At 46.4% G+C, this 25,302-nt stretch overlaps 2 protein-coding genes across 2 annotated transcripts in view; both read right to left on the bottom strand.

Annotated features, from left to right (window-relative positions):
- The window catches only part of erlin2 (ER lipid raft associated 2), a 10,108-nt gene extending 9,926 nt beyond the window's left edge, over nucleotides 1-182 (bottom strand). Inside the window, exon 1 of the mRNA XM_068720840.1 lies at nucleotides 97-182. The gene's annotated coding sequence lies outside the window, so the exon portion shown is untranslated. The remainder of the gene's footprint in view (nucleotides 1-96) is intronic.
- A 14,759-nt stretch (nucleotides 183-14,941) lies between these two features.
- znf703 (zinc finger protein 703) lies at nucleotides 14,942-17,991 on the bottom strand. The gene is made up of 2 exons (XM_068721091.1): nucleotides 17,297-17,991; nucleotides 14,942-16,797 (listed from the first exon to the last, which is right to left on the bottom strand). Exons 1-2 carry the CDS (start codon nucleotides 17,558-17,560, stop codon nucleotides 15,307-15,309), a joined length of 1,755 nt encoding a protein of 584 aa, XP_068577192.1. The 5' UTR covers nucleotides 17,561-17,991; the 3' UTR covers nucleotides 14,942-15,306.
- Nucleotides 17,992-25,302: the final 7,311 nt, after the last annotated feature.

Genomic DNA, 25,302 nt, shown 5'->3' with positions numbered 1-25,302 from the left:
TCGACACGCTACCGACAAGCTACACCAGACGGGGGAGAGCGGAGGCTTTGTTTAAATACATGTTAACACACGTTCGTGTTGCTCGGTCGCTCTTACCTGTAATTTATCCTGAGAGGACACTAGCAACAGATACGAAGCAGGCACCTGCTACCTTCTTCTTCTTCTTCTTCTTCTTCTTCTTCTTCTTTGACTGTTTGGCGTCCAACTTGTTGCATCAGCGCCCCCTCGTGGTCGGTTGAGCAAACACCCGTTTTGCCTGTTCGCAGTGCTCGTGCCGGACCACGTTTGGGCCTGTTGGCCGCAGTGGCCTGAGCAGCTGCCTGGCCTGCTTCAATGAATCAGAGGCGAATGTGATTAACGTGTTTATTTGAAATTAAATAAACTATGTGCAGTACTTACAAAACACAGGAGAGTGTGGGAAGAAACCAGAGGAAACAAGAGGAAGCTCACAGCAACACGGGACAAATATGCAAACTGCACACAGAAACACACTGCTCCACTTCCAACACACAACAGCCGGCCTTTTCACTGTAAATACTGTGCCAGCTGTGGATGGAACAGAAAAGGCTCACACGACATAAACAAGTCTAAAGAAACGAAGTACAGTTATGAATAAACCGCAAACCAAATGAGATATTTGGGCATATGCAAAGAAACAGTACAGAGCAAAAGTCTAATGCTGCAGAAGATACGTTCTGAAACCTGAACACCAGAAACCAACAGGAGCCCTGCACACTTTACATTACAATGTATTATTGGGGTATTCTCCTTCATTAAAATACCCCAATAACAATAAAAAGGACACACTCTTTGGTTTAGTCATATGACCCAACGGTGACCCTGAAATGTGACATTGATGTCTTCCTGTTTTTCCCTTTTCTCAACACTCTGAAGCTTTTTATAACCAACTTGCAAATAGGTGTTTGTTTTTTTTGTCGTTTCTTATGAATGTTGGCAACCAAGTTTCCTCTGGAGATCATGAGCTAGACGCAGCTTGTTGCTGAGCCTCCATAGTGTTTGCATCGCTGCAGCAGCCTCATAATGGAGGTAATTCTATAAACTCTTTATTACTGAACTTGAATCAGAGTCTTCTGCCCATTATAGCAGCATTATAATGTCCATGCTGAGGACTCGTAAAATTATCAATTTAGCTTTTATCAACGACTTCTACTTCAGGCTTTATTAATTCAAAACTAAACACTTATCTGTGAATATTGAGAACACCTGCAAACTGTCTGATCAACTGTAAGATCTGACACTAAACAGTGGTGTGTGTTTTTAAATACTTAATTCAGTAGTTTTCACTTCTTTACTTCATTGTGATAGTGGTCTGTTTTTTGGTATTATTGTAAAATATGCTGCATGGTCTTATAACTTGTTTTTGTTACCTTTCAGTAAAGATTTGAATGCTGATGAGGAAAGTGTTACACGCACTTTCCTCGTGTGAACAACAGATGGCGACACAGACCAGCGGAGTCGCGGCGCTTCATCTCTAGGAGAGCGCTGTAGAACAGACCGCATCCTCTGCTGCCACGGGCTGCCATCGTTCAACACTTCAGAGAGACTCTTGCTGATATCTCGCAGCAGATGTTTATTACATTAATCTTCAGTGGATACAGTTTGGCTGTTTGCTAAAGCAACAAAAAAGTTTCACATTTGTAAAAAATAAAAAATAGCTCGAGAATCTACCCTTAAAGAGGCAATCACTGAAAACCTCCAAAAGTCAATTAACGTCCTCGTCAATCAGCAACAAGCCACTGGAAGTGACGCACGGCTGAGGGTCTCCACGTTGTTAAAATGGCCGCGGCGCTTTATTTTTAGACGTTGGCCTCTTGAGAAATTTACAAAGGACCAGAGCTAACCCCTAGGTGCTGCAGTGGAGCTCTGTGCCGTGCATTTTAAACAGAGGAGGTGGGGGGGGGGGGGGGGGGGGGGGGGGGGAACAACAGAGCAAGGGAAAAGAAGTTTGTCAGAGTTCATTAAGTATCAAGGGAACATCGCTGGAACTGGCAGCGTAAGCCGCGCCGGGGCCCTAGTGCCATTAATCACGACTGACAAGAAACCAGGGGCCGTGGGAGGAGGAGGTGGGAGGAGGAGGGCGGGGGGGGGGGGGGGCAGCTCTGCCAGAGACTCTGGTAGTGATTATAGAAACGGGGTCCAAGCAGTCCGGGCCAGGGGTGTTGAAGGTAAAACACACCGCGGCCGAGGCTATAGAGTTCAGGTGCCTTCACAGAGATCACACTCACGTAATCACAGAAAGACGGAGGAGACATGCGACTCCACGACTCTGACAGCGTGACAGGCTAATTGGAGAGAGAGAGAGAGAGAGAGAGAGAGAGTGGAATATTTTGGTTCGAGGAGAGACGTAGAGGCTGGATCTCTCCCTTTGTGTGCTTCTCCCTCGCTCCCTCGTTTGTGTGAGCTGAGCCTCTGGCTTAATGGCATGCAGGAGCAGGAAGAGAGTGGAAGTGCTGCAGTAACAGAGCGTCGCCCATATATCTCTGTCGGCCTGACTTTTCCCTCTGCACCTCCCCCCCTCACCCCCCCCAGAAAAAGCTCGCCACACTGCTGCCACCCTGGACGAAAAAAGAATAAATGGGAGAGAGAAAGAGAGAGGGGAGAAAAGAAAGAGGAGAGCTCGTGACTCGTGAAGATGGAGGCCTCTGTTAAGTGCTGTGCTTGAAAGCCCGTCCGGCCTCATTAGCTGTCAGTTGTAACAATACTGAGCTGGCAGCGAAGACTGCTCCCGGTCTCGGTGCCATAAATCACAGGCTGACAGGACCCTGACAGGGCTGGGAACCAACACACATGCAAGACTTGCTTTCTGTCTCTCTGCTGTTCCCTTTTCTTTCTCTTCTCTCACACTTTTTCCACTGCTCATTCTTTTTCTTCCTTTATCTCCAATTCACCCTCTCTCTCTCTCTCTCTCTCTCTCTCTCTCTCTCTCTCACACACACACACACACACACACACACACACACACACACACACACACACACACACACACTTAGGGCACATTGCAGCATGTCAGCAGACATTCCGTTTCTTTCTTTGTTGGCGCTCCATGCTGTATATAAGTGTGTTTCAGGAGATGTGTTTGGAGAAGTCTGTGATTTTGATGGATTAGATGTGTGCATGTTGTTCTTCCTCCTTATCCCTGGATTCTCTAACATACACACACATACATGTTAACATAAGCTTAAGAGGTTTTACAGGTTTGTTTTACGAGATGAAACACGTGAACGTTGAAGCTTTTATGTGCCTTAACAAGCGATCAGATCGTGTAGCACCAACTTTAACACTTAAGATCATAAAGCTGACCTCCACTTAAGGTCAGAGGACATTTGACTGACATGCAAAGTCTCCCGGAGCAGCTTTAAATGCAAACGTTTGAGTGTGTGTATTTGCATGTGGAGGATGTTATGGTCTGTTTGTGTCCATGAGGCCGAGCAGGAGCTCGCTGCAGCCGTCTGCCGGCGTCCATCATGGTGACGCGTGATGATGTGTGCGACACGACTGGAGAGGAAGGAAGTTAGAGAAAGCTCATTAATCACTGGCCGGTGACACATGAACACACGCGCACACATGTGTATTTCTACACACACACACACACACGTGTAGCTATAGGCCTGGTGCTGAGCTTGCAGCTGGACATGTATACACACAGTAGGGGAATATATAGAGTGTTTACATACACAGAGAATGAGCTCACAGCTGGACTTCATGCCTCAGATCTGGATGGACTCCCACACTCCTCCTCCATTCCAGAGCTGCATGCTCTGACTCAGCCGACAGGACTCGGCTGGTTCAGGTCAGCTCAGGTTGGATTTTGCACCTAAATGCTCGACCCCAAACAAGGTTTACATACAGAACGGTTTTCTGATTTATGAGTAATTTAACATAAATGTTTGCAAAACTGTTTTTTCAGCACTTCAGGGCGGCAGAAACCAGTCGTTAACACCACATTGACATGGTATTCACTGTCCTGGTAGCTCTGTTTTGGTCTCCACCAGCTCCTGACAGAAACATCTGGGTCTGTAGCTGCTTACTGCTCCACTATGTTCATGATATGTTCACCCTCAAGTCTCTAGCTGTGTCTGTCTGCTGGTTGGTGCTGAGCAGGTAGTTTTTAGAGGACTTCTGTCTGAAAGCAGCCGCCTCCTCTTGGTGATGGTGAACCAAAGCAGTTAAGTTGTGGACCGCAGTCAGGTGATTACTCTCTGTGGGTTTGTGACCCGTTTCCCATTACACAATACATTTGTTTATCGTAAAAAATATTGATTATAGCAACTTTAGAGTGAGAAATGGATCCCATCTGTTGGGCCCAACACCACAGTCGTGACACCATTAAGTCATGATTTAACGCTCGTTCTCATTCCTCTCTCCTTCTTTTCTCAGTATCAACCGTTACCACAACAGTTTGAGAGTGTAGGATGTCCTGCTCTTCACGGTGCTGATGAGTCCCAGAGGAGGTCCTGGCACAAAGTTACACAACTGGCCTCTTTCTGCTGCGCTACATTAATCTTACCCTGGTTGCAAAAATCTCCCTTTAACATCTTCCTCATGCCTGCTTTGCTTCATGGTGAAATTTATTAGAGGATGTGTGTGTGTGTGATTATGAGCATGCATGTGTGGGCGGACAGGGTAATTGGTACTGTGAATGTGCTCGGGTCTGCTCGGGCCAAGCGATGCTTCACTGTATGCACGTACAGCGCGGCGCTGCGCTGAGCTGTGGGGGTGTGGGAAAGCGATCAGAGTACTTCAGAGGGAGCTCGGCAAGAATGAGGAAATTGCAGACAGATAGGCCTAATGGTGGTGCTGAGGGAAGAGGTTGTAGGGCCAACAGCTGCTAGCCATCCATCTGGACCAGCCTGGAGGGCTGAACCGGACCGCTCCGCAGTGACGCGTTCGCCTTCTGGGGACGAGTGCACTGGGACTTTTCATCAGATCGGGGTCAATAAGGACTTGCAATAAATTCATGGAGTTTGTTTTAAAATCCCTTGAAGAGCTCCTTTATTCAGAGGCAGTGAGAGGAAGCTTCAGCCACGGCTGTGGGGAACAAATGTTATTTATAATCAATTACAAATGTAGTTGAGAGATCATGAGATGCATTTTTTCTGCCATTGTTTTGTTGGCAAAGTTTCCGTTTCAGTCGGTGGCATTCTCATGTTAGTCTGTGGTTCTCAGGGATTCTTCCTGGGAAGTTTCATTTGCTTATTCCTATAAAGTTTTACCGAAAAGTAAAGCGCTTACAATAGCACATTTCAAATATTGCTCAAGGGTTTGATCACTATGACGTTATGTCAATGGATGATACAGAGTGTCAAAATACACACATATATATTTATATATATATATATATATATATATATATATATATATATATATATATATATATATGTTGGACATGAATCACATGAACACAACACACACGAAACAGTTAGCATAGCTCTGTCCTAAGGGTTGTGTGGCTAACTATTTCTTGGCTGTGACTTCCTGAAGTTCTGTCATAATTAGATTCATTTTATACCCTTTACACTCAGCCAGGCTAGCTGTGTTCAGTCTATATGCTAAGCTAAGCTAACTGGTTGGTCTTCATATTTGCAGGAGTGGCATCGTCTTAGATACTTTGTGTGTGCACACTGTTTTCATCTTGAAAGGAACAGGCAGTGGATTGATGCAGAGATAGAATGACAGATGTTTCAAGCTTGTATTTAAAAACCAGCAGAGTTTTCAGTTCCCCATAAAGCTCCTGTTCTTTACTGAGAACCGAACACACAGCTTTAGGTTTCATGCTACGCTAAGCTAACGGGCTGCTGGCTCTAGCTACATATTCGCTGATCTTCTCATCTACCTCTCGCCAAGAAAACAAATAAGTGTATTTTCCAAAATGCTAAAAGAAAAACATGTCGTGACGACACCGTGCTGTTTATTAAGTTCTAGCTGATCAAGCCTTGCCCCACCAATAGGTGCTGTTAGTGTAGGTAATGTTGTCTACAACGCAGCCAGATAAACATCAGCTACAGTTGAGTAATGAGAGAAATATTGCTTATTCTGTTCCAATCTCATCCGCAGGAGGGATATTGGCGAGTGACAGATGAAAGCGCAAGTACCTCTGGACAGCTGTTTGATTCATTCTGGATGTAGCATCGATCCTGTTGTTGATGTTCAATCATGGAGCCATAAAATAAGGAGAAGGGCTTTCTCTGGTTTGTGTAGCTGATGTGTCAGAGCGAGGGGGTGAAAGCTGATGAGGAGAGTTTACTCACTGCCCTCCTCTGTTGCCCGACTCCCACCTCAGCTCCTCTGTGGACGAACACGCCACCGCACGTATGCATACATGCACACAAACCCCCAGTTTTACAAGCGCTCGCACAAGCAGGCGTCCATATGCATGCACACAAACCAGCACGCACGCACGCACACACACACACACACACACACACACACACACACACACACACACACACCCTTTACGGGCGCACACAAACACACACCCTCTAACCTCACTATGGTCTCACACAGCAGGCCTGCCATAAATCAATGGGCAGGATCGTGTCTGCCAGTTAGACTAAACAAGAGCATTTGTGAGGATTTGCTCTCAGCCATTAATCATCTTGACAGCTTGAAAAACACATTTCCCCTTTAATGACTGTATTTGGATAATCAGCTCTGTTTCCCTTCCCACCCTCTCCCTGGCTCGCCCTCCTCTCCCCTCCCCGTTTTCTTCTTTTTTTCTTCGCCCCAAGCGCCATCAATGACATGAGGGTAGCTCACTATTAGAGGAGGAGAAGCCGGAGGAGGGTCTGTGGAGGTGAGGGGAGGGGTCTTTCACCTTCTAAAAGGGTTCTCCGGAAAAAAAGTAAAAATAATCAAGCTGCCTGTGGAAAAAAAAGTTTTTTTTTTTTTTTTTTTTCACCTTCACTCAACAAACCGCAAGGCCTCTCTGCTAATATAAACTTGTGTATGTGAGAGCACACACTCACACTGACACAGTCCCTCTGAATTAAACACAGAGAGCTTATGGACGGACAGAGCTGCAAACATTAACCGTGAACGTCCTGATGTGAGAAGCTTGTCAGGGTCTTAAAAACATAAACCCACCCTGCTGCGACGTGAAGACGTGAGACAAGATGTGTGTTGTGAGGATGGGAGCTGATTTGACCATAACATGTTGCAATCAACAGACCCACCTTTGTACGAAAATGACCGAGTTCACTAGAAATAAAATAGACTTTGAAAGATTAACATGTTGTTTAAAGTGAACAGGGTCGAAGGAAATGGTCAAAACCTTCCTGCATGTTTGACATGGTGGGTAAAATGATGTCTGTCTATAGGACAGAATCTCTGAGCACCTTATTACCGTATTCCCTGTGAAGGAATCAGGCCACGGTGTCACACTGGACCCACAGCGTCCAGGGACTCTGGAGCTGTCGGTGCAGCTCCTCAGGGAGACCAGGAGAGTAGAGCTGCAAGAGAGAGAGAGAGAGAGAGCACCTCTTCAGTTCAAACTGCCGATTCTTTGAGTCCAGTTAATAACGTACAGGACGGAAACACTACTTTGATGCTTTCTTCAAACCTGACAATCTGCTGTGGCCAAAAACAACACAATGAAGAGTGGATGTGGACTGGTAGAGCTGGAAGATGTAACATCACTCCACAGAGTCATAAATACAGATAATACACACTTCAAAATAAGATGCTGCCCAGTCAGCGTTGTCTACCTTCAATATGGTGAATGGAAAGCAGACAAACTACTTTCAGTGTATTGATCAATGAATCAGTGCAACACTGGGCATCACCGGGAAAGTGGCATTAATTAATAAAGCTAAAGCTACGGTTGGTAATGTTGAGAAATTAGCCGCAAATACAGTCTCTTCAGATCATAACATATATATATAACAACACAGTGGACAGCTGATGCAGCTGTGACACACTTCATATATCTATGAGTAGGATAGGGTGTTTTATTTTGTTAAACGTCTGTCTCCTCGTGTCACTTCCTTGCCTCCTCCACTCACATCTCCCATTGGCGGGACCGAGACGAGAGGAGAGGAGAGGAGGCGAGGGCAGGAGGTCAGGAAAGGAATCGAGGATGCACAAACTAGGAAATGGGAAAGGCTCCTGGCATTACACATGCTGGCTCAGTGACATGGAGCTAAGTCCTCATGTGTTAGAGTACAGTGAAGGCACCGTGACCTGACAGACCAAAATGTCTGCTGCTTTCACTTCAGCGTTACTGTTGTTGTTTTTAGTGGCGTGTTTTAGGGATCCATAGGAGGAAGATGAAATAAAACCTGAGACATAGCTTCCTCAACAACCAGACACTAACCATCGTTGTTGTGAACCTACACACTTATTCATGGCGGTGCTGGACCCTTACACAGGCTGAGGAACACAGCTGACGGGCGCTATTGAGTGAATGTGTAATGTGTGTGTGTGTGTGTGTGTGTGTGTGAGCCGATGTGTTGACGTGTGTGATGATGTGTGTGTTTGAACAGTTGTGGGGCAGCTATGTCTGAATACCACACAGATGAGTGATGGTGGCGGACAGACACACTGAAGTCACAGTCTCTCAGCTCCCAAACATCTCATGTGTGTCAAGTGAGGAGCGATAGTGTGACATCTTCTTCAAAGCTCGGCGTACAGACACACAATCACGCTCGCCTAATCACCAATGTGCCCTTGTTTCTGTTTTTGCAATTCACCCTGCACCTCTTTCATCATTCATAGTTTTCTCAGAATTTTTTGTATCATCCAGCGCCTATTAATTTATTACCAGAGAGGCACAATCTGCCTTAATGTGGCTGCAATAACCCTGCAAGAAGAGTGAAGCGGTTGTTGATATATAAGTGGTGATAAACTGCGCGTCCTGACTCGCAGCGCAGCGGTCGGCGGTTAAGTGCAATCATCATAATGGCAGCCTCTGAGTCTGGATGCCCGTCCAGAGGAGACATTAAACAGACATCAGGAATGTGATGCTCAAAGTGAGTAGATGAAGACCACAGGGCGTCCCGAAGTGGAAGAAAAAAAACCACGTTGTCAATCAGAGCATGAATCCCGGCCGTCAGAGCTGCTCCTCGTTCTCCACCAAGTCACGTTCGTTGCCCGACGCTGGTGGCATCTTCGCCGGCGATCTCCCAGCGTGGCGACATGTGGAATCCAGCTGGATACGCAGTCCAAGTGCTATTAGCAGCGCACCGTACTGTAATTGAAATGTTCATTTCTCCACCGGTGGTTAGGGACGGCGTGTCTATTAACGGTGCTCACTCACACCGCTGGAACCTTGGAGAGGCCACAGCGGCTCTGGGCAGCTCTCCATGTCGAGGCCAAGTGAGGTTTGCCAAGGTCAGGGCTGGCTGCACACGACACCAGAAGCACTACTTCTCTATCTCCAACAGCAGCTGAGCCGACAGATCCTCTCTGCCACCAGTCAAGAGATGAACCAATTATTCAACCATCTAGTTTTCTGTTGCACTACGATGTGTTACAACTTGTTTTAAACAAGTGTTTGAAATGTTTCCATGTGCATGAAGGCGAAGTATGAAATGCAAAAAAATGACTTATTTTTGATTCACAGCACAAAATAAATATAAACTAGAGACCAGTCTATGATGGGATCACACCTGCAGCAATGCCAAATTGGACCAGAGGCGTAAAGTGGTGTGTGTGTGTGTGTGTGTGTGTGTGTGTGGTGTCCTTGCTCGGACCGCACCAATCTTCGAACTCAGCATTCATTTTGATCTCCACAACACAACCTTGAAACTCCAAAGGTTTGCGACTGCATTACACACGGTCGTGAAGTTATCGCAGCGACAAAATGTGTCCACAGACAGACAGAAACATAAACACCTCAAACCACAGTAAGGTGGACGTCTGCAGGACAACGTTCTGTCATGATGACACACACTCACAAGGTGAAAACAATACCAGCATCGCCGTCCCGGCTGGTGAATAACCTCTCTAGGATCAGAGCCAAAAAGTTGTCAAAAAGCGGTTGTTGCCGTTGAAGGTCTAATTAAAAGGAAGCAGATCCCACGCAGCAACTGGTGGTGCAACATATTTCAGCCCTGAAGGTTAAAGGTTAAACATCCTAATAATAAGGCTTTAAAACTATAATTACAAACACAGTATTGTTATTGTAAACCGCAGCATCATAAGTTATTGCCTCAATATTTACAAGCGCGGTTAACTTTGTCACCGAGCCGTCAATGTCCTTGATGACAGATTTTAGTTTCACGTTTAACGGCTGACACTCAATCATCGGCCACACAGGAACGTCAGGCAGCTCACCTTCAGACTGAGCGGATGGCGTTCAGTCACTGGATAGAATAACTGCTAAAACAATCACATAGAGGGAGTTTTGAAGGACATTCACAATGTCAAACAGTGAAAATAAAAGACTAGTGACCATTGCTTTGTTAATATCTGTTTATGTGCTAAATTTGCTAACATCAAGTTCTTATCTTATCACACACTTATTCGCTTTCTTGCTGAGAAGATTGATTCTACTCTCATATCAGTTCTTTCAATATGAAGCTACAGCCGAAACAGTTAGCTTAGCTTAGCTTAGCTTAGCTTAGCGTAAAGACTGGAAACGGGGGAAACTGTTTTTTTTAATGGATTTGACAAATGAGATATAGGCTAGTGTTTCAATTAGTGATCTTAAGAGGTGCTGTTACACACAACACTACAACACTTTATGCTAAGCTACAAGCTAACCAGCTGCTAGCTTCATATTTGATAAGAGTCTTCTCAGCTAACTGTCCCAAAATGTTGAACTATTTATTTAAGGTGAAAGACATTGTAGTGCTTCTAACATGCCTTCTAGTTTGCTTTGTCAAACCTCAATTCCACGTTACTTTTATGAGAAAGTAATCAGACGTTTGCTAGCTTGGAGCGCCAAACGCTGGAAGAAGTTTCCACACTAATGAAAAGCAGGTTGAGTTCTGATCTTATTATTCCTCTAATCAAGAGAACAATATTGCAGGCTACTTGTAATCGTGGGGGAGCAGCTCACAACCTGCTCAACAACCTGGAAGTCTGTTACTGTTTTCACAGCGAGCGTCGCGGCATGGCCGACTGCAGCCGTAAAGGAGGAGAGGAGTCGTAGCAGGCATGCAAAATACTCAGTCGCAGGGTTTGTGTGGAGAAATAAAGCAGAGGTTGTGTGACGGGCCCTGATGAAGGATGTGTTCACGCCATCTGGGTTGCTTTAACACTGCGGTCACTGTTGGATGCCGAAGGCTCTGTATTGTGTCCTGATGTTAAACACAGAGGTGGTAGTCATGGAGTTGAGGTTAATGTTTTGTTCTGGAGACACAGAGAGAGAGAGAGAGAGAGAGAGAGGAGAGAAAGACTCCTCTCCTCCCTCTCTCTCTTTCCCTCTCTCCCTCCCTCTCTCCCTCTCTCTCCTCTCTCTCTCTCTCTCTCTCTCTCTCTCTCTCTCTCTCTCTCTCTCTCTCTCTCTCTCTCTCTCTGTCCTAGCTGTCAGCAGGAATGGTGAGCCGGGGTAGAGCTGGCGTCTAATTGAAGAGCAGCTCCACACCCTGTCGTCATTAATCACCAGGCCTGTCAGCCGGCTGCTCAGGACCTCACAGTGGCACTCTGCACCGTCGCTGCACCGTCGCACAGAGGGGAAAATATTAGTCCCCTCCATCACCATCACCATCTCTACTGATACTGCTGCTACTTGTCCGATTACCACTATCATTCTCGTACTATTGCTATTGTTACTATTGCTACCAAACAACTAACACTATCCACAACTGCTTCACCTCTAACTGTTAATTAGTGAGCTTTAAAGCTGGTATATACGTATATATATATATATATATATATACGTATATATATATATATATATATATATATACGTATATATATATATATATATATATACGTATATATATATATATATATATATATATATATATATATATACGTATATATATACGTATATATATATATATATACATATATATATATATATATATATACATATATATATAGTATAATACAAATACAAATTCCACACTAACATGGTATTTAGTAAGCTACAACAGTATGTGAGATTTTTTAGTATATATGACACTATAGTAGAAAACCAACAGACCATAGAAAGGGCATTGCATGCTATTTGTGAAATATTACAGTATGCAAAGACTGGACACTACGCCAGCATTAATATCCCACAATGCAATGCGGTAGTGACAACAGCGTTCATGAGAACAGACGTGGTGGACGGCTCCGTAAGGTCAGTAAACGCTTTGGTCTCAGGTAGTGACATATATAATAAAGTGCATTGCGTCTGTTTGTTCGTATATGTTGAGCGGTAGTACTCGTGTAGAGTTAGTACTGCATAGTGTGCAATTTTACATGCAATCATAGTGACTTTTTTTTACAGGAAGTTTAGGTTTAGGCAAAAAAAACATGCAAGAAGGCTGATTGGATTTTTTCCAAAATGTAAAACTCTTCTTTTTATTATTTTGATTTATTTAAATAAAACCCCTGAAGTGGGTGAATATGTACTGTACACCGTGTCATTTTGTGCCAATGGAAAATCTATTTATGTGAGAAAAAACAACATATGCAACACAAAATTATTTTGGAAATTTTAAATTTTTGCAGCGTACCATTTGCATTGTGTTTTGGTAACATGTAGCCACAGTGTCGGACAGAAATGTTTTGAGATGATAATAGTTGCTCCTTCATTTTAACAAATGGATGACAATGAGGGGGCTCAAGTCTCCAGAAATGCCCCTGAGGTCTGAGGTTTGGTGCTTATTTGATCTTCTATGGAGCGACTGGACTTTTAACTCAAGACTCTCAGCCTCACGTGTGCCGCCGTCCGTGGACAAAGGGTTGAGGCTGCATACACATACTTCCACAGACTCACAGCCTCACACAGGCGACATAAATGTAGTGTGTGGGTGTTGACTCAGCTGCGAGTGAGTGTGTGTGTGTGTGTGTGTGTGTGTGTAGGGGGGGAAGATAGATGCAGGAGATTGATGAGCGCGGGGAAAGGGAGAATAGTGAGGCATTTGATGAACGAGTGTAAACTGGCAACAGTGGAATTAATTCCTCCTCCTCGACAAGATTGAAGGTTCTCCCCTCTGCATGACCTCCAGCGTGAATCATCTTCAGACTCAAGCCCGTGTACCCGGTTCTCTGTCTCCAGCTTGTAAGATGTATATTTGCACCCTATGTGTAAGAGAGGTACCTGCCCTTCTCACACACATTTCACCTGTACTTCACCAACACAACTTTAGGGGGCAACACAATCCAGTGAATCTGTAGTGGCACAACTCTGCAAGTTACACAGAAAAATGTGCAATATATTAAAACCAGAATACCCTTGACCTATTTTATCTAAACTACTTCACAAACAAACACAGCAACGAGAAAGTAAGTCTGTCCTGTTCCAGAGAAGCGCTTGGCTCCGGTTCCTAGAGAATAATAATAAGAGTATCGTCCCAAAGAGCTACGCTGATCAGGGCGCCGTGACCTTGCTGGTGTGGCAGGGGCTGGATGTGGTTTGGGAGGGTCATCCATTTTGTTAATGGTCCTGTCAAGTGACACCTGTGCTCGCCTTTCCCCTGTCTGGAGTGCTAATGAACCGCGAGAGTAGAGGAGTCGGGGAGTCGGGGTCAATAGCCGCCTCGGAGACTGCAGCCTCTTCGCTCTGCGCCACCTACACCCTGACAGCCAAATAGAGTGGAGACGCAGGAACATTATCGAGGCCGGACTGCTCTAATGGCAGCGGTGTGGCTTTGAGATAGACCGACTCCTTCCCCTTGGATTAGTATCTAACTGCTCTTGAGTCGAGAACGCTGACTTCAGTTAAACCACAGCGCAGCGGAGAGCGGCAAGAAAATGGCTCTCCACATCAGGACGGGAGGCCTCCATGTTTGCGGTTCCTGTAAGAGAGCCCGCTCTCCTCAGGGGAGGTGTCAGCACTTTGATGAATATTTCTCTATTAACCGCCTCCCATTGTCAGCCCTGGCCTTTGTGTTGCAGACCAATCCGTCAGAGCGTGAGGGGACCCCGGGTCGACACCTCCCTCGGGTCATTATTGAGGTCCCAGTGACCCGGCGGCCGCTCCACACAGCCATCCTCTCTGCTGAGGAGGCTGTTTTCAGGCCTCACAAACAAGAATCAGCAATTAAAAGCTGCACTCCCAACAACAAAAGCAATGTGGGCGATGGAGAGAGGAGGGATGGAGGTCCTCAGAGACCAGCTAACAGGACTAGTGTGACCCGGCCTGCCCTCTTTGGGACAGCCCCTGTCAACTGATATGAGCCATGAATTATTACACACAGCCACATATAGCATGGCTGTAACAGTCATGATGATAGATCGACCTAGATAAGTGCAGCAGCCCGGCGAGATTTATTCCATCCTCTCCCGCTTTGACAAAAGAAGAGCTACTTCATGGATCTATTTAGAGCAAACAATAAGGAAGAAAACAAGGCGAAATGCAATCATGTTTCATTTATTTAACAAAATAAGACCTTTTCCTGTTGGTTGGATAGCACAGCCACCATTACTCGTTTTTATTTATGTCATCTTTTCTAATCTTTGTACCATTTTGCGTCGGTGACCCCAAGTAAGCTTGAAAAAATATTACATCTTTGCATATTTACAAATAAAAATAATGGCATTGTTCAAGGTAATTCTCATGGACATGCAAATTCTCCAGAGTCTGAATAAGACGCAGAAAAAAAAAATAGCAACACAAGAGAGGATAGGAGATGAAAAGAGGTCCCCAGAATAAAGCTTCACAGTCCATCTTCATCGTGGTGCAAGGTTTTTATTTTTAGAGTGTATGATAGGCAGAATGGTACTATACTTATATCATTCTCTTTCACTTAGAATATTTCAGAACAATTTATTCGGACAGCAACCCCCCCCCTCCCCTCCCCTCCCCTCCCCCTCCCCAGAGTTGAATACCAAGCGCTTGAGTGAAAAATAAATACAGACTTTCAGTTCTGAGAGACAGATTTAGAGAAAAGCTAAATAAAAACCAAAAACAAGACTGTTGTAATAATCCCACAATTCCATTATTTTCAAGCTCTGCCATCACTAAAGTCTGCTGGTTCTACAGACAGTCCATCGTGGGGTCTTGTGCCTTCGGAGCGCCGGTCACAATCCTGAGGCTAACAGGTGGTATTCCTGGCAGGCCGGCCATCGGGCGCGATGCCCTGCATTGGTGATGACCCCGATCTCAGGAATCCATCTTCGGGGGACGCTCTGGAGAGTCCAAGCTGGTGCCTGCAGTCTGTGGGAGCGCCAACACTATTTCTGATATCACTGGTATCCAAGGGCTGAGGCCGAGCCCAGTCTCTGACTGTAGAGTGCATAGGGGGAGTAATAGGCCGAGGAGGGGAGGTTGGCCATCGGAAGTCCTGGTGCTCCTTGCAGGTGGGACTTGCTGTAGGGGTGGTAGCGAGCCAGGCCCAAGCCAGGAGAGCCTCTGAGGGAGAAGGAGCTGGGCAGGGTACCAGCGCTGCTGTGTGGAGGCAGGTGGAGGTGACAAGAGGCCGTCGATGAAACCGATGAGGGGTAGGCCGACAACAGCTTGCTGTCCACCATCCCGTGCAGGGCTGTGTGGGTACGTAAGTGGGCTAGTAGCTCCTCTGACGTGGAGAACCGCTTGTCACAGGGACCTCCGACAGACACCCAGTTACAGGCGTGAGGCTGCGGCTCATTGGGGAGCATGAAACCGTAGGTGTAGAGGGGATGGGTGGTGGTAGACAAGGAGCTGGGGTGCAGGGAATGGAGGTGGTGGGAGGGGTAAACCAGAGGGTAACCGGACTTGAGGCTGGAGGGATCATGGACGCAGGTGGAGCAGTTACTTCCTCCCAGGTGGGGTGCATTGTGGTAAGTCAGACAATACGGGTCCCGACATAAGCCCTGCATCAGGGATGGAGGCGAGGCTCCAGTGAGCGGGCTGGAACTGGGGTGCTTCCCAGGAAGTCCTAACCCCAAACTAGACTTGGTGTGATCCAATCCGGGAACAAACTGGGAGGGGTAGCCAGCGTAGGCCCCCACTATGGAGCCGTGGTAGCCCATGGTAGCGGGAGGCAAAGGGAAGACAGAATGTCCTGGTTTAAAAGGGGAGACGGGGGCGATGTGCCCGGAGCCCAAGCCAGGCTGTGAGGAGACCTGGGAGTCGGCCTTGCTCTCTGGCCGCGGGCTGCTGGCAGAGCTGGCGTTGCTGGAGTTGGCACTGGCCCGTATGTGGCTGGAGTTGGCTAACTGAGCCCCATCCATCCCTGACTTAGCTGCATCTGAGTCTTTTTTTCCAGCGCTGTTGTTATTACTGTCCGAGCTGGACTGCTCTGAGCTCCCAGTTTTGCTGTCCATGTGCGAGGCCTGGGAGTGTGACGGGGGCTGTGTGGAGGGGGAATGGCTTTGTCTGTGGGGCTGGCTCTGACTGTGCAGGGGAGGAGGGCTGGAGCTGGGTGACTGGGAATGGGGAGGAAAGGATGGACATGAAGCAGTGACACTGCTGGAGCTTCCATTTGGCACCCTGAAAGCCGCTTTATCTGAAGTCCCCTTTGTCCCCAGAACGTCTTTACGACTGTCGCCTGATGACTTGGAGTAAGGCTTGAAGCTGGACTTGTCTTCCAGGGACTGGTGCTGCTCTCCAGACTTGGAGGATCGGCTTGATGATTCCTTGTCTCCCAGACTGCCTGAGGAGAGGGAGGCCAGCTTGGAAGAGGAGGGGGGATCCGGTTTGCCAATTTGAGAGCAGGTCTGGGCCAGCAGAGCCAAAGGACTCTTCTTGGCATCAAGCTGAGAAGGAAAAAAAGAGAGCAAGACGGTGAACAAACTGTCGGTTTATACTTTGATTTAATTAAAGCATCTTAAGACAGAGAAACTCTATTGTAATTCAAATGTATTCTTATTACATATGGCCAAACCGTGTACTAAGTATGTAACAAAGAATGTCAAGGGTACAAAGTCGAAGTTTAAGAAAAACGGAAAGAAAGAAAAATAAAAGGAAAAAAGAAAACATTTCAAAAGAATAAATGTCATTATAATATATCGGTGAAATGAGCCGGTAATATTACTTTAAACACGGTTTATTATCTGCAGAAATTTACATTTGGAACTCCGGGGCCAGGCAACAAAACGCTGTGCGTAAAATGGCGCATATGCTGGCATATTTGTCAAGAATAACACTCAACCTACGCCATGGAAATATAGTATCTGACTAATAAGAGAAAGAAAAGCGACATCAGATGATACCAACAGTCCTTGGGGTGAATGTAATTTATTTGTAGTAACTTACTTCAATGCTGACTGGCGCGGACGTGAGGGGCTGGAGATACTCCGGGTGCAGCAAGTGGCCGCTGTGCGCCGTCAACATCTTTACGATCCGGATAGGAAGCCTTTTAGCCTGACGCAAGGGATCCGTTGGAGGACAAGAAGTGGGAATGGAAACGGACGGTCTCTCCGCTCCTCTCCGGTGATGATCACCGCTGGCGTCGGCGACGCTGCGCTCCTGGGACTGTCTGCGTAAAAGCGGTTCAGGTCCACCGGGGGAATCTCTCATCTGGATCGGGGCTCGAAGAGGGATGACGGCATGCAACGAGTGGACGCAGGGTTGAAAATCATTCACCAGCACGTTTCATGATGGTACATTAAATAGACGGGAGTGCCGTAATCCGGAAGGACGTGTAGCTGCGCAGTGCGCGTCCTCCGCGTCGGACCCAAGCTGTCTCTAAAGAGGAACAAATTGCCCAAATGTCATCATCTATCGGGCTCTTCAATATCACCCGCTAATGACTCCTAAATATCCCTTCGTCCAGCGGTGGAAAAGAAAGAATCGAGCAAAAACAAACACCATAGGAAGTCACTGCTCATCAAAACACGAAGTGCAAGTAGAAGGAATATCCACGCAGAGGCTGGTGTGTGTGTGTGTGTGTGTGTGTGTGTGTGTGAGAGACGGTCCTCCTGCGTATGTACCTCTGTCCCTCTGCAGCAGTCTCTCTCACAGTACCTCACTTCTTCCACATACTAACGACGTGATGGGAGGGACTTCAAAGCGATGCGCCGCCGCCCAATCACAAGTGTCCGCATTCATAAGCAGGGGCGGGGCAACGTGACGAGGCGTGGCTTGTGTTCTGGCCTCACCCTCACAGCCAGGCAGCAGTGTGGGCTCTGGGTGGAGATCTGTGTCAGTGACCTCCATGAGCCATATGCAAACTAAACCGGCCGAATATGAATACTGCATCATAGATGTGACATTTTACCTCAACTATGGAGACTTATCCGTCGGTCTCCACCCCCTTCTTGTAAATAGGTGCATTAAAAATAATGAAAATGACCTACTGTTCACGAACCACAATGTCTGGTATGTTAATCACTTCATTGCATTAGAGCTGCGACTGCTACTGGGACTGATAACATGTTTCCAGATTCAAACTAAGTGACATGATTCATGTGTGTGTTTGTGTGTTTTGCTTTGACAGTGAACAACATCTTCAGTTGACAGCCACACACTCCAAAAACAAGTTGTTTTTATTCTTAATTGAAGTACAACAGATGCACCAACGCTACACTTTAAGCGTGTTCTCCAGCTTGTGCAGAAGAACAAAACGAAACAGAGAGATTGTGGAGTTCCTCCTCGGTTGCCAAGTAACTTGAACTTATGGATTTCCATCCAAAACCAAAGATACTACAACACTGTTTAAAGGAGTGTCGTGGATCATTGACTATTGTCTGGAGAGACCTGAACGAGGCGTTCTTCTGAGGTTTAACAGGTACACTCGTTTAATATTTCACAACACAGGCTGGCCTTATCAAACCGTGGCCCCCAACCTGCTCCTGGATCATAATGGCTGCCGCCATTTATCCGCAGCTGAGAGGAGGATGAAGTCACTTCAGCCTCACTCAACGGCGTCACTGTTTAACCTGTCATCATTAGGCTTAGCCGTCACTCAGCGCCCACGCACCGCCACTCACGCTCCAGTGACCTGCAGAGATCCCGAGAATATGCCAACGCAGACGTGCACGCCGCCGGGCTAAGTGCGGTACGCTCCTCTTTTGAATCCGCCTGTTTGTTTAAAACTGTCAGTCACCACCTCGGGCCGAGACACATAAACAGGTGACGCACAACAACTGTGAGATTTAAAGGTATTGCCGAGAGCTTAGAGGGGATTTCAAACGTTTCTTTACAACTCAGACTGCTAGTTAAGTTGCGGCGGTTTCCGATAGCGCTCTTGTTTGTCACACAGTCATCCACTTGTTAAAAGGGCGAGTGGGTAAGTCGCTGCAGTGTGGGTGGAGTTGAATAAGGAAGAAGGGGGGGGCGTATAAAAGGAGACCAAAGAGGAGGGCATTGGGAAAAGCCAGACAAAGGCAGCGAGAGAATGAAACAAGGGAGGGCTCAAACAACAGGGAGCGACTCCTTTCATGTGCCCCCTTGATGTAGGCTGGTAACAGCTGTTTTGGCGTGTCGATGACTGATGGCTGTTTCCTGTTGTGGATATTTTAAGAGGACAGCTTTCCCGTTAAAGAGGCTTCTCAGCATGTCCAGGTCCCGCTGGCCCTCGGGGCATTTCCATGCCTTTCCACGGCTGTGTCAAAGCAGTGGGTTTGACTGAAACAGCAGCCAAACAAAAACCCCCAGGATGAGGCTGATAGAGCCCGAGGAGGAGCGAGGAGGAGCAGACCCCACATGCCCCTGTGATCCTGTGATTTATAGAGCCGCTGAGGCCTGTAATGGACGCCATAGCTCTGTGGCGGGGCCTAATTCATCCCCGTGTTGAAAGGCTGCTGTTTGCCTGACTCCAGAGTAAATATATAACGCTGACATTAGGCAGCTGAATTCTTCAAACCTGGCTCAAGCAAATCCTCGTCTGCTCGTTTGTCTCCCGCTCTGTTTGGAAGTGCTGAGGTGTTTTGTGGCACACACGGGGATTAGCGTTGTGTAGATGCTCCGTGTGATTGTTTAATGAGGGGCTGACATTGATGTGAGCTCATGAGAGTCTTGTTTCTTTTTTTTCCTTTTCAAGTTCTACAGGCCTTCACTGGTGTCAGCCAGATTTTGACAAGGTCTGGCTGCGTGTAGTACTGTACAAAGAGAAGGGGAGAGAAATGATAAAAGCGCCAGCGAGGCAGAGGAGGGAAAACGAGTGTAAATAACTCCTATTTAATTATCTGTGACTGACTTATGGGGTGTGTGGAATGGGAATAGAGGCCTGAGGCTGGGGCTCTGCTCTACCCCGAGTGTTTTCTCCAGCAGTAATAAAACCAAGGGGAAAAAAAAGTGGATTAAGACAGTTTCATGGGGTGTAGCAGACATGGCATTTAGACCCAAACACTTAAAAAGAGCCTCGCAGGCAACATTCCAGCCAGGACAGAATGTTGAAACAAGGATTTCCTTGAGCTGAAAGGTCCACAAACAATATCTACACCGTGTACTTAATGTATTCACACTTCCTCGTTTATCTTTCTGTGGTTGCCTCTCCCTCTGTCTTAGACATACACATACTAATCCTTTCACAGACGAATGTGTGTGTGTGTGTGTGTGTGTGTGTGCGATCACGCGACAAAATGTACACCGTGCACACAAACACCAAGAGACAGGCCACACTGTGCAAGATGCCATCTTAAACGTGTGTGTTTAGGTAGTTCTTGTGCAGTATCATCTATCTGACTGTCTACACAGTATATGTGTGTGTGTGTGTGTGTGTGTGTGTGTGTGTGTGTCAGAGTCAGAGCTGCGGCTGACAACCTTATCTCTCCAGTTTAGGAGGGAGATTGTCTCTCTTGTCAGCTCATCACGTCTCGCAAGCTAACGCTCTTATCCACTCTGCCTACCTGTCGTCTATCTGTCTGCATTATAATCACAGCGGGATAATAGGCTTCCCTCTCTGTTCTCAGATTGGCACTTTTATTTCCGAAAACCTACACCGCGCAGGGTTCCGCCTTGTCGTACTCGCTACACCTGAAACGCATCCGCAAAACAGGCACGCAGGCTGCACGCCACCCACGCCCGTGCAACCTCAAGTCCCCTCTCCACGCTCAGAAACAAAAGCCGCCATTGTCCTCCACACGGAGAAGTTATCATGAGCACGGAGCAAGGAGGAGGAGGAGGAGGAGGAGGAGGAGGGAGAACGGGCCTGCTCCGCCAGACAGCGCCTGCCTCAAATCAGATCATCCTACATTGTTGTGTGAAATTTCAGATGACATCAAAAGATGCTTTTTTTCCATCGACCTGATGACGGAGTGGGGGGGGGGGGGGGGTCATTTTGATAGAAGCACAATCAAGGTATTCACGAGCTGGAGCCGTGACAGGTCTGGTAAAAGGAAGGACAACAAGCCGTGCAAAGAAAACCTTCCCAGCACGCTTGTTAAAGTCAGCGCCGCTTCCTGCGCTCATGGTCAGAGTCACCATCTCCGTGTCTTCATCAGCGGTCTCTGTTGAGGGGGAGGCTGCTGGGAAACACACATTCTATCTTTCTTTCTATCTACGAAACAACATTTCTCATGAAATCAAAACCACAACGCGTATTTCACCAGAAAAGGAGAGTTGCTCAATCGAGCTCCTCAGCGGTGCACGTCAATCATCGCAACCCGCAGTGAGGCAGAGTCATGTCAGCTGCCACCGCTTTGATGTGACAAGGGATGGCATCGCTCAATTAAAAGCCTATCAATGTGTAAGTAAATCAGAGCCCTTCAGGCTGCACACATCAAACAAACGGTTATTGAAGCGGCCCGCCCATGCCATTAATCTCTCTGCATGTGCATGCCAACCCCGGGTCACCGCAGGAGCAGACAAACCTGCAACAGTGAGAGGAGTAAATGCAGGGAAGCGTCGATTTAAGCCTAGTGGAAAGCAACACATGCAGAGATTTTTTTTTTTTTTTAAACAAATTGTTTTATTGAATTGAACTAGACGTGGTAAAGCAGAAGTTGGGAGTAACTTTTGTGAATGCTCCTTAAATAAAACAAAGTTGGAGAACAGGCGGTAATGGAAAACGCATTCCAGACGAGACCTCGTGTGGCCAAAATATTTGTCTCAACAGGGTCCTTGTAGTGACAAAGCACCGCGCTTGTCCCTGGCAGTAATTCACCGGCTCAGATGAATACATGAAAGTGAAGCACTGCCATATATCACGCCCCCCCCCCCCACCCCTACATGCCTCGCAAAGTCACACATGGCCGTTTGTTATGCGACCGTGCATTCTCATTTCGAACTCCGCGTCGAGGGCTACGGGCCAAGCTGACACTTATGAAATATTTCCCTTGCTGACCTTAGCTACTGCCTCAGCTGGGGAGATTAATCCTCTGTCGGCAGACACTGGGAGCAGAATGCAACAGCAGCCAACACACACACACACGCACACACACACACACACACACACACACACACACACACACACACACACACTCCTTCTGGTGACTACAAAACATAGCAATAGCAACAGCAATGGCAACAACTCTGTTCTGTTGTAGTTAACAGAAGTAGTAATTACAGCGTCTTGATTTATTTCAGCTTTACTTGATGGAGTGCCAGTTACAGCGGAGGTTGGGAGAGAGTAGATAGCATGCAATGAAAGCTATGAACCACAATGCAGCAAATATTGCACACTCACACACACACTCACACACACACACACACACACACACACACACACACACACACCCACATGAGCAGACAGTAATGGAATACAGCAGCGTTCGTGTCATTTGATATTCGACACAACCTCACCCAGATTGTTTCGGTGTTCTCAGTATGGAAGCAAAGAAAGGCTGCAAGGACTTTTCAGACAAAGTACTTCAAGTGGACTTAAAATGGTGACGTTTAAATGCTACTCAATAATGTTGAAATGAAAACACCACTTCATTTATCGTCTATGTGTCTGAACTGGTGTGGTTTGAATTCCCCTCTTAAAACTCAAAATCAAGTTTTGGAAATTTCTGCGAATGAAATAAGAAAGTAGACACAACGACGTTTGCTTTTAAGGAAAGAGTACGAGTAGTTCTACACTCGCTGGACGAACAATAGACTGCTTTGGGTCCTGAAGGAGGAGCGGATGACTCGCCTCGTACTCCGACAACGCTAACCTGCAGAAGGAAGATTCACGGTATTCCTCAGAGGAAGAGAAGGATCACTTCTACTCAGCTCTCTCTTCCTGTTCACTCTGAACGTCAACAGGACTTTGACTATAGCTTGGTTATTGGTCCCTGATCCCAGAGTGGTGCCCCGTTATTGTTAATATATGTTATAATCCTATTCATATTAATACTTGTATTGATATCATTTATTTAGTCTTCATACTTGCTAATACCCAAACTTGCCATATCCCAACACATTCCATCGGTCATGTGATCCAAGAAAGGTAAGTTGAGATGTACGACCTGAAACCTGACTGGACATTTGAATTAATAAACTCAAATGAATGTAAACCTGAAAAGAAAAGTCATAATATTTTTTAGTTTTATACATAGAATTTGTTAATTAAATTCTAGTTACTATGGCCTTTCTATGCTTCCGTATATCAGCAGTCTAACCCTAAGAAAGGAGAGTGTGAAGGATCGTGTGCACATGTCCAGCTCTGTCCCGTCTTCATGTGCAGCAGCAGATGACTTGGCCAAGTTTGGTCTTTTGTGAAAGGTTATTTAGTTGCCAGGAGAAAGAGCAAGCTGCTCTTGCAGTTCCTGCCAGAAGGTTGCACTACCGGCGCATCGTAAATTACTCAAGACAGCGTACGAGAACGGCGTCGGGGTGAGGAGTGGAGGGAAGATGGGAGAGGAAGGGGTGAAAGAGTAAGTGCAGTTTTCTTTTTGGTCCATGGTGATGAATGAGTCTCTGAACAAGGCAGAAAATACATCATATCACCTTTAATGGGTACACATTTCTGCTGCCATAACTCAGTGTTTAAAAATAGGGAGGGGAGGGTGAAATACAACATCATATATTCCTCTCAACGACACTTTTACGAGCCCTCCCTGCAGTATAAAGGCATTGATTGCTATTTCAAAGCTCCATGTTAGAGTCAGTGCTGAGTACCTCCAGCTGCCAGCAACGAGGAGCGACGGAGGAACCCTTTTAACACACTGGAGCCCAAACTGTTGTCTAGCTCTGTTGAGTTAAGTCGTGGTTTCTGCGGTTCATATTGGGGGAAAAACTCTGACTTGAGTCTTGTATCACAAAATGTGAGTGTTTCAGGGAGATGAAGTGTTTTCTTCTATTCACTGTAGATGGTCAGAAAGTAGGAGAACAGAGATGAGTTGAGGATAGAAGAAGAACATTCTGATCACAGAGGCAGATTCAATCATAAAGGATTTATTCCATCTTTTAGTCAGGGGAGATTCAAAGTGTTCTCATTGTGGGGATTGCAATATCTAAAGGCTAATTAATAAAAGGCTAATTACCATAAATGTCTAACCATACTATCATACTACTGTCAAGCTGAACTCAGGCACAATGGTGCTTTGAACTAGATGCTAACGTCAGCATGCTAACGTGCTCATAATGACACACTAGCAACAGAATGTCTACTGTTGTCACCTCTTTAGTTTGCCGTGTCACCGTGCTATCATAAGCACTTAACCAAACTACAAATGAGGCTGTGGTTAGTTGCAGGCGTTTGGCCATAAATGAAATGAATGGACACATTTAAATGTTGGATGGATTATCATACGCAGGTGGAACACTTCTGTGAGAGAGAGAGAACAAGAGAAAGTCACTTATCTACTGAAGAAGTGTGAGACGACAGGACGGAGACACAGCTAGAGTGAGAGACTGCTGACTGGACTTATGGCTTTGGCAAATTTGAAGTTCTTTGCAGTGAGCAGTTCCAAGCTGTAAATTTACAGTGTTTGTGCAAGCTGCTATTAAAACCAAGTCCACGGCCTGGCAGGTCCTTCATTCAGCAGGCCCGCAGGGAGGAATTCTTCTCTTGACACACTGCCTGTCTTTTAAAGTGAAGGGGAAGATGACGGACAGGGGGAAGCCAAAATGTATACATGCAAATATATTAACCTGTCCTTTCATCAGATTTATAGCGATGCTTCCAGAAAGTAACGTAGTGAATTTTTCCACGATAGTCTAAGTTATGGCGGGTGCAAGTAGACCCTTACCTTCAGCTGTGTAGGCCTACCTCCTTCTGAGGAGAATATTTTACCTTAGACCGCCATGTTGTTTGATTCGATAGAATTTCAATCAGGTTTATATATTAACTTTATGTCATCAAATTTACGTACATATTCTTTGACCGTTAGTGAGACACTCAGAAATGGCTAGCGAGCTACTGGGAGCTAGCTAGCGGGCTACTGGGAGCT

Source organism: Cebidichthys violaceus, unplaced genomic scaffold (genome assembly GCF_023349555.1).
Source record: "Cebidichthys violaceus isolate CVI_PGR_0920_01 unplaced genomic scaffold, fCebVio1.0.p SCAF_26, whole genome shotgun sequence".
Lineage (NCBI taxonomy): Eukaryota > Metazoa > Chordata > Actinopteri > Perciformes > Stichaeidae > Cebidichthys > Cebidichthys violaceus.
The sequence above is the reverse complement of the archived record's forward strand: the minus strand, read 5'-3'. Positions and strand labels throughout refer to the sequence as shown.

What these genes read in the sequence shown, in the direction of transcription:
- znf703 (XM_068721091.1), bottom strand. Translation starts at nt 17,560, where the DNA reads ATGAGAGATTCCCCCGGTGGACCTGAACCGCTTTTACGCAGACAGTCC. An exon ending in CCGCGCCAGTCAGCATTGAA is followed by an intron (nt 16,798 to 17,296) that starts GTAAGTTACTAC and finishes TTTCCTTCTCAG; the next exon opens with CTTGATGCCAAGAAGAGTCC.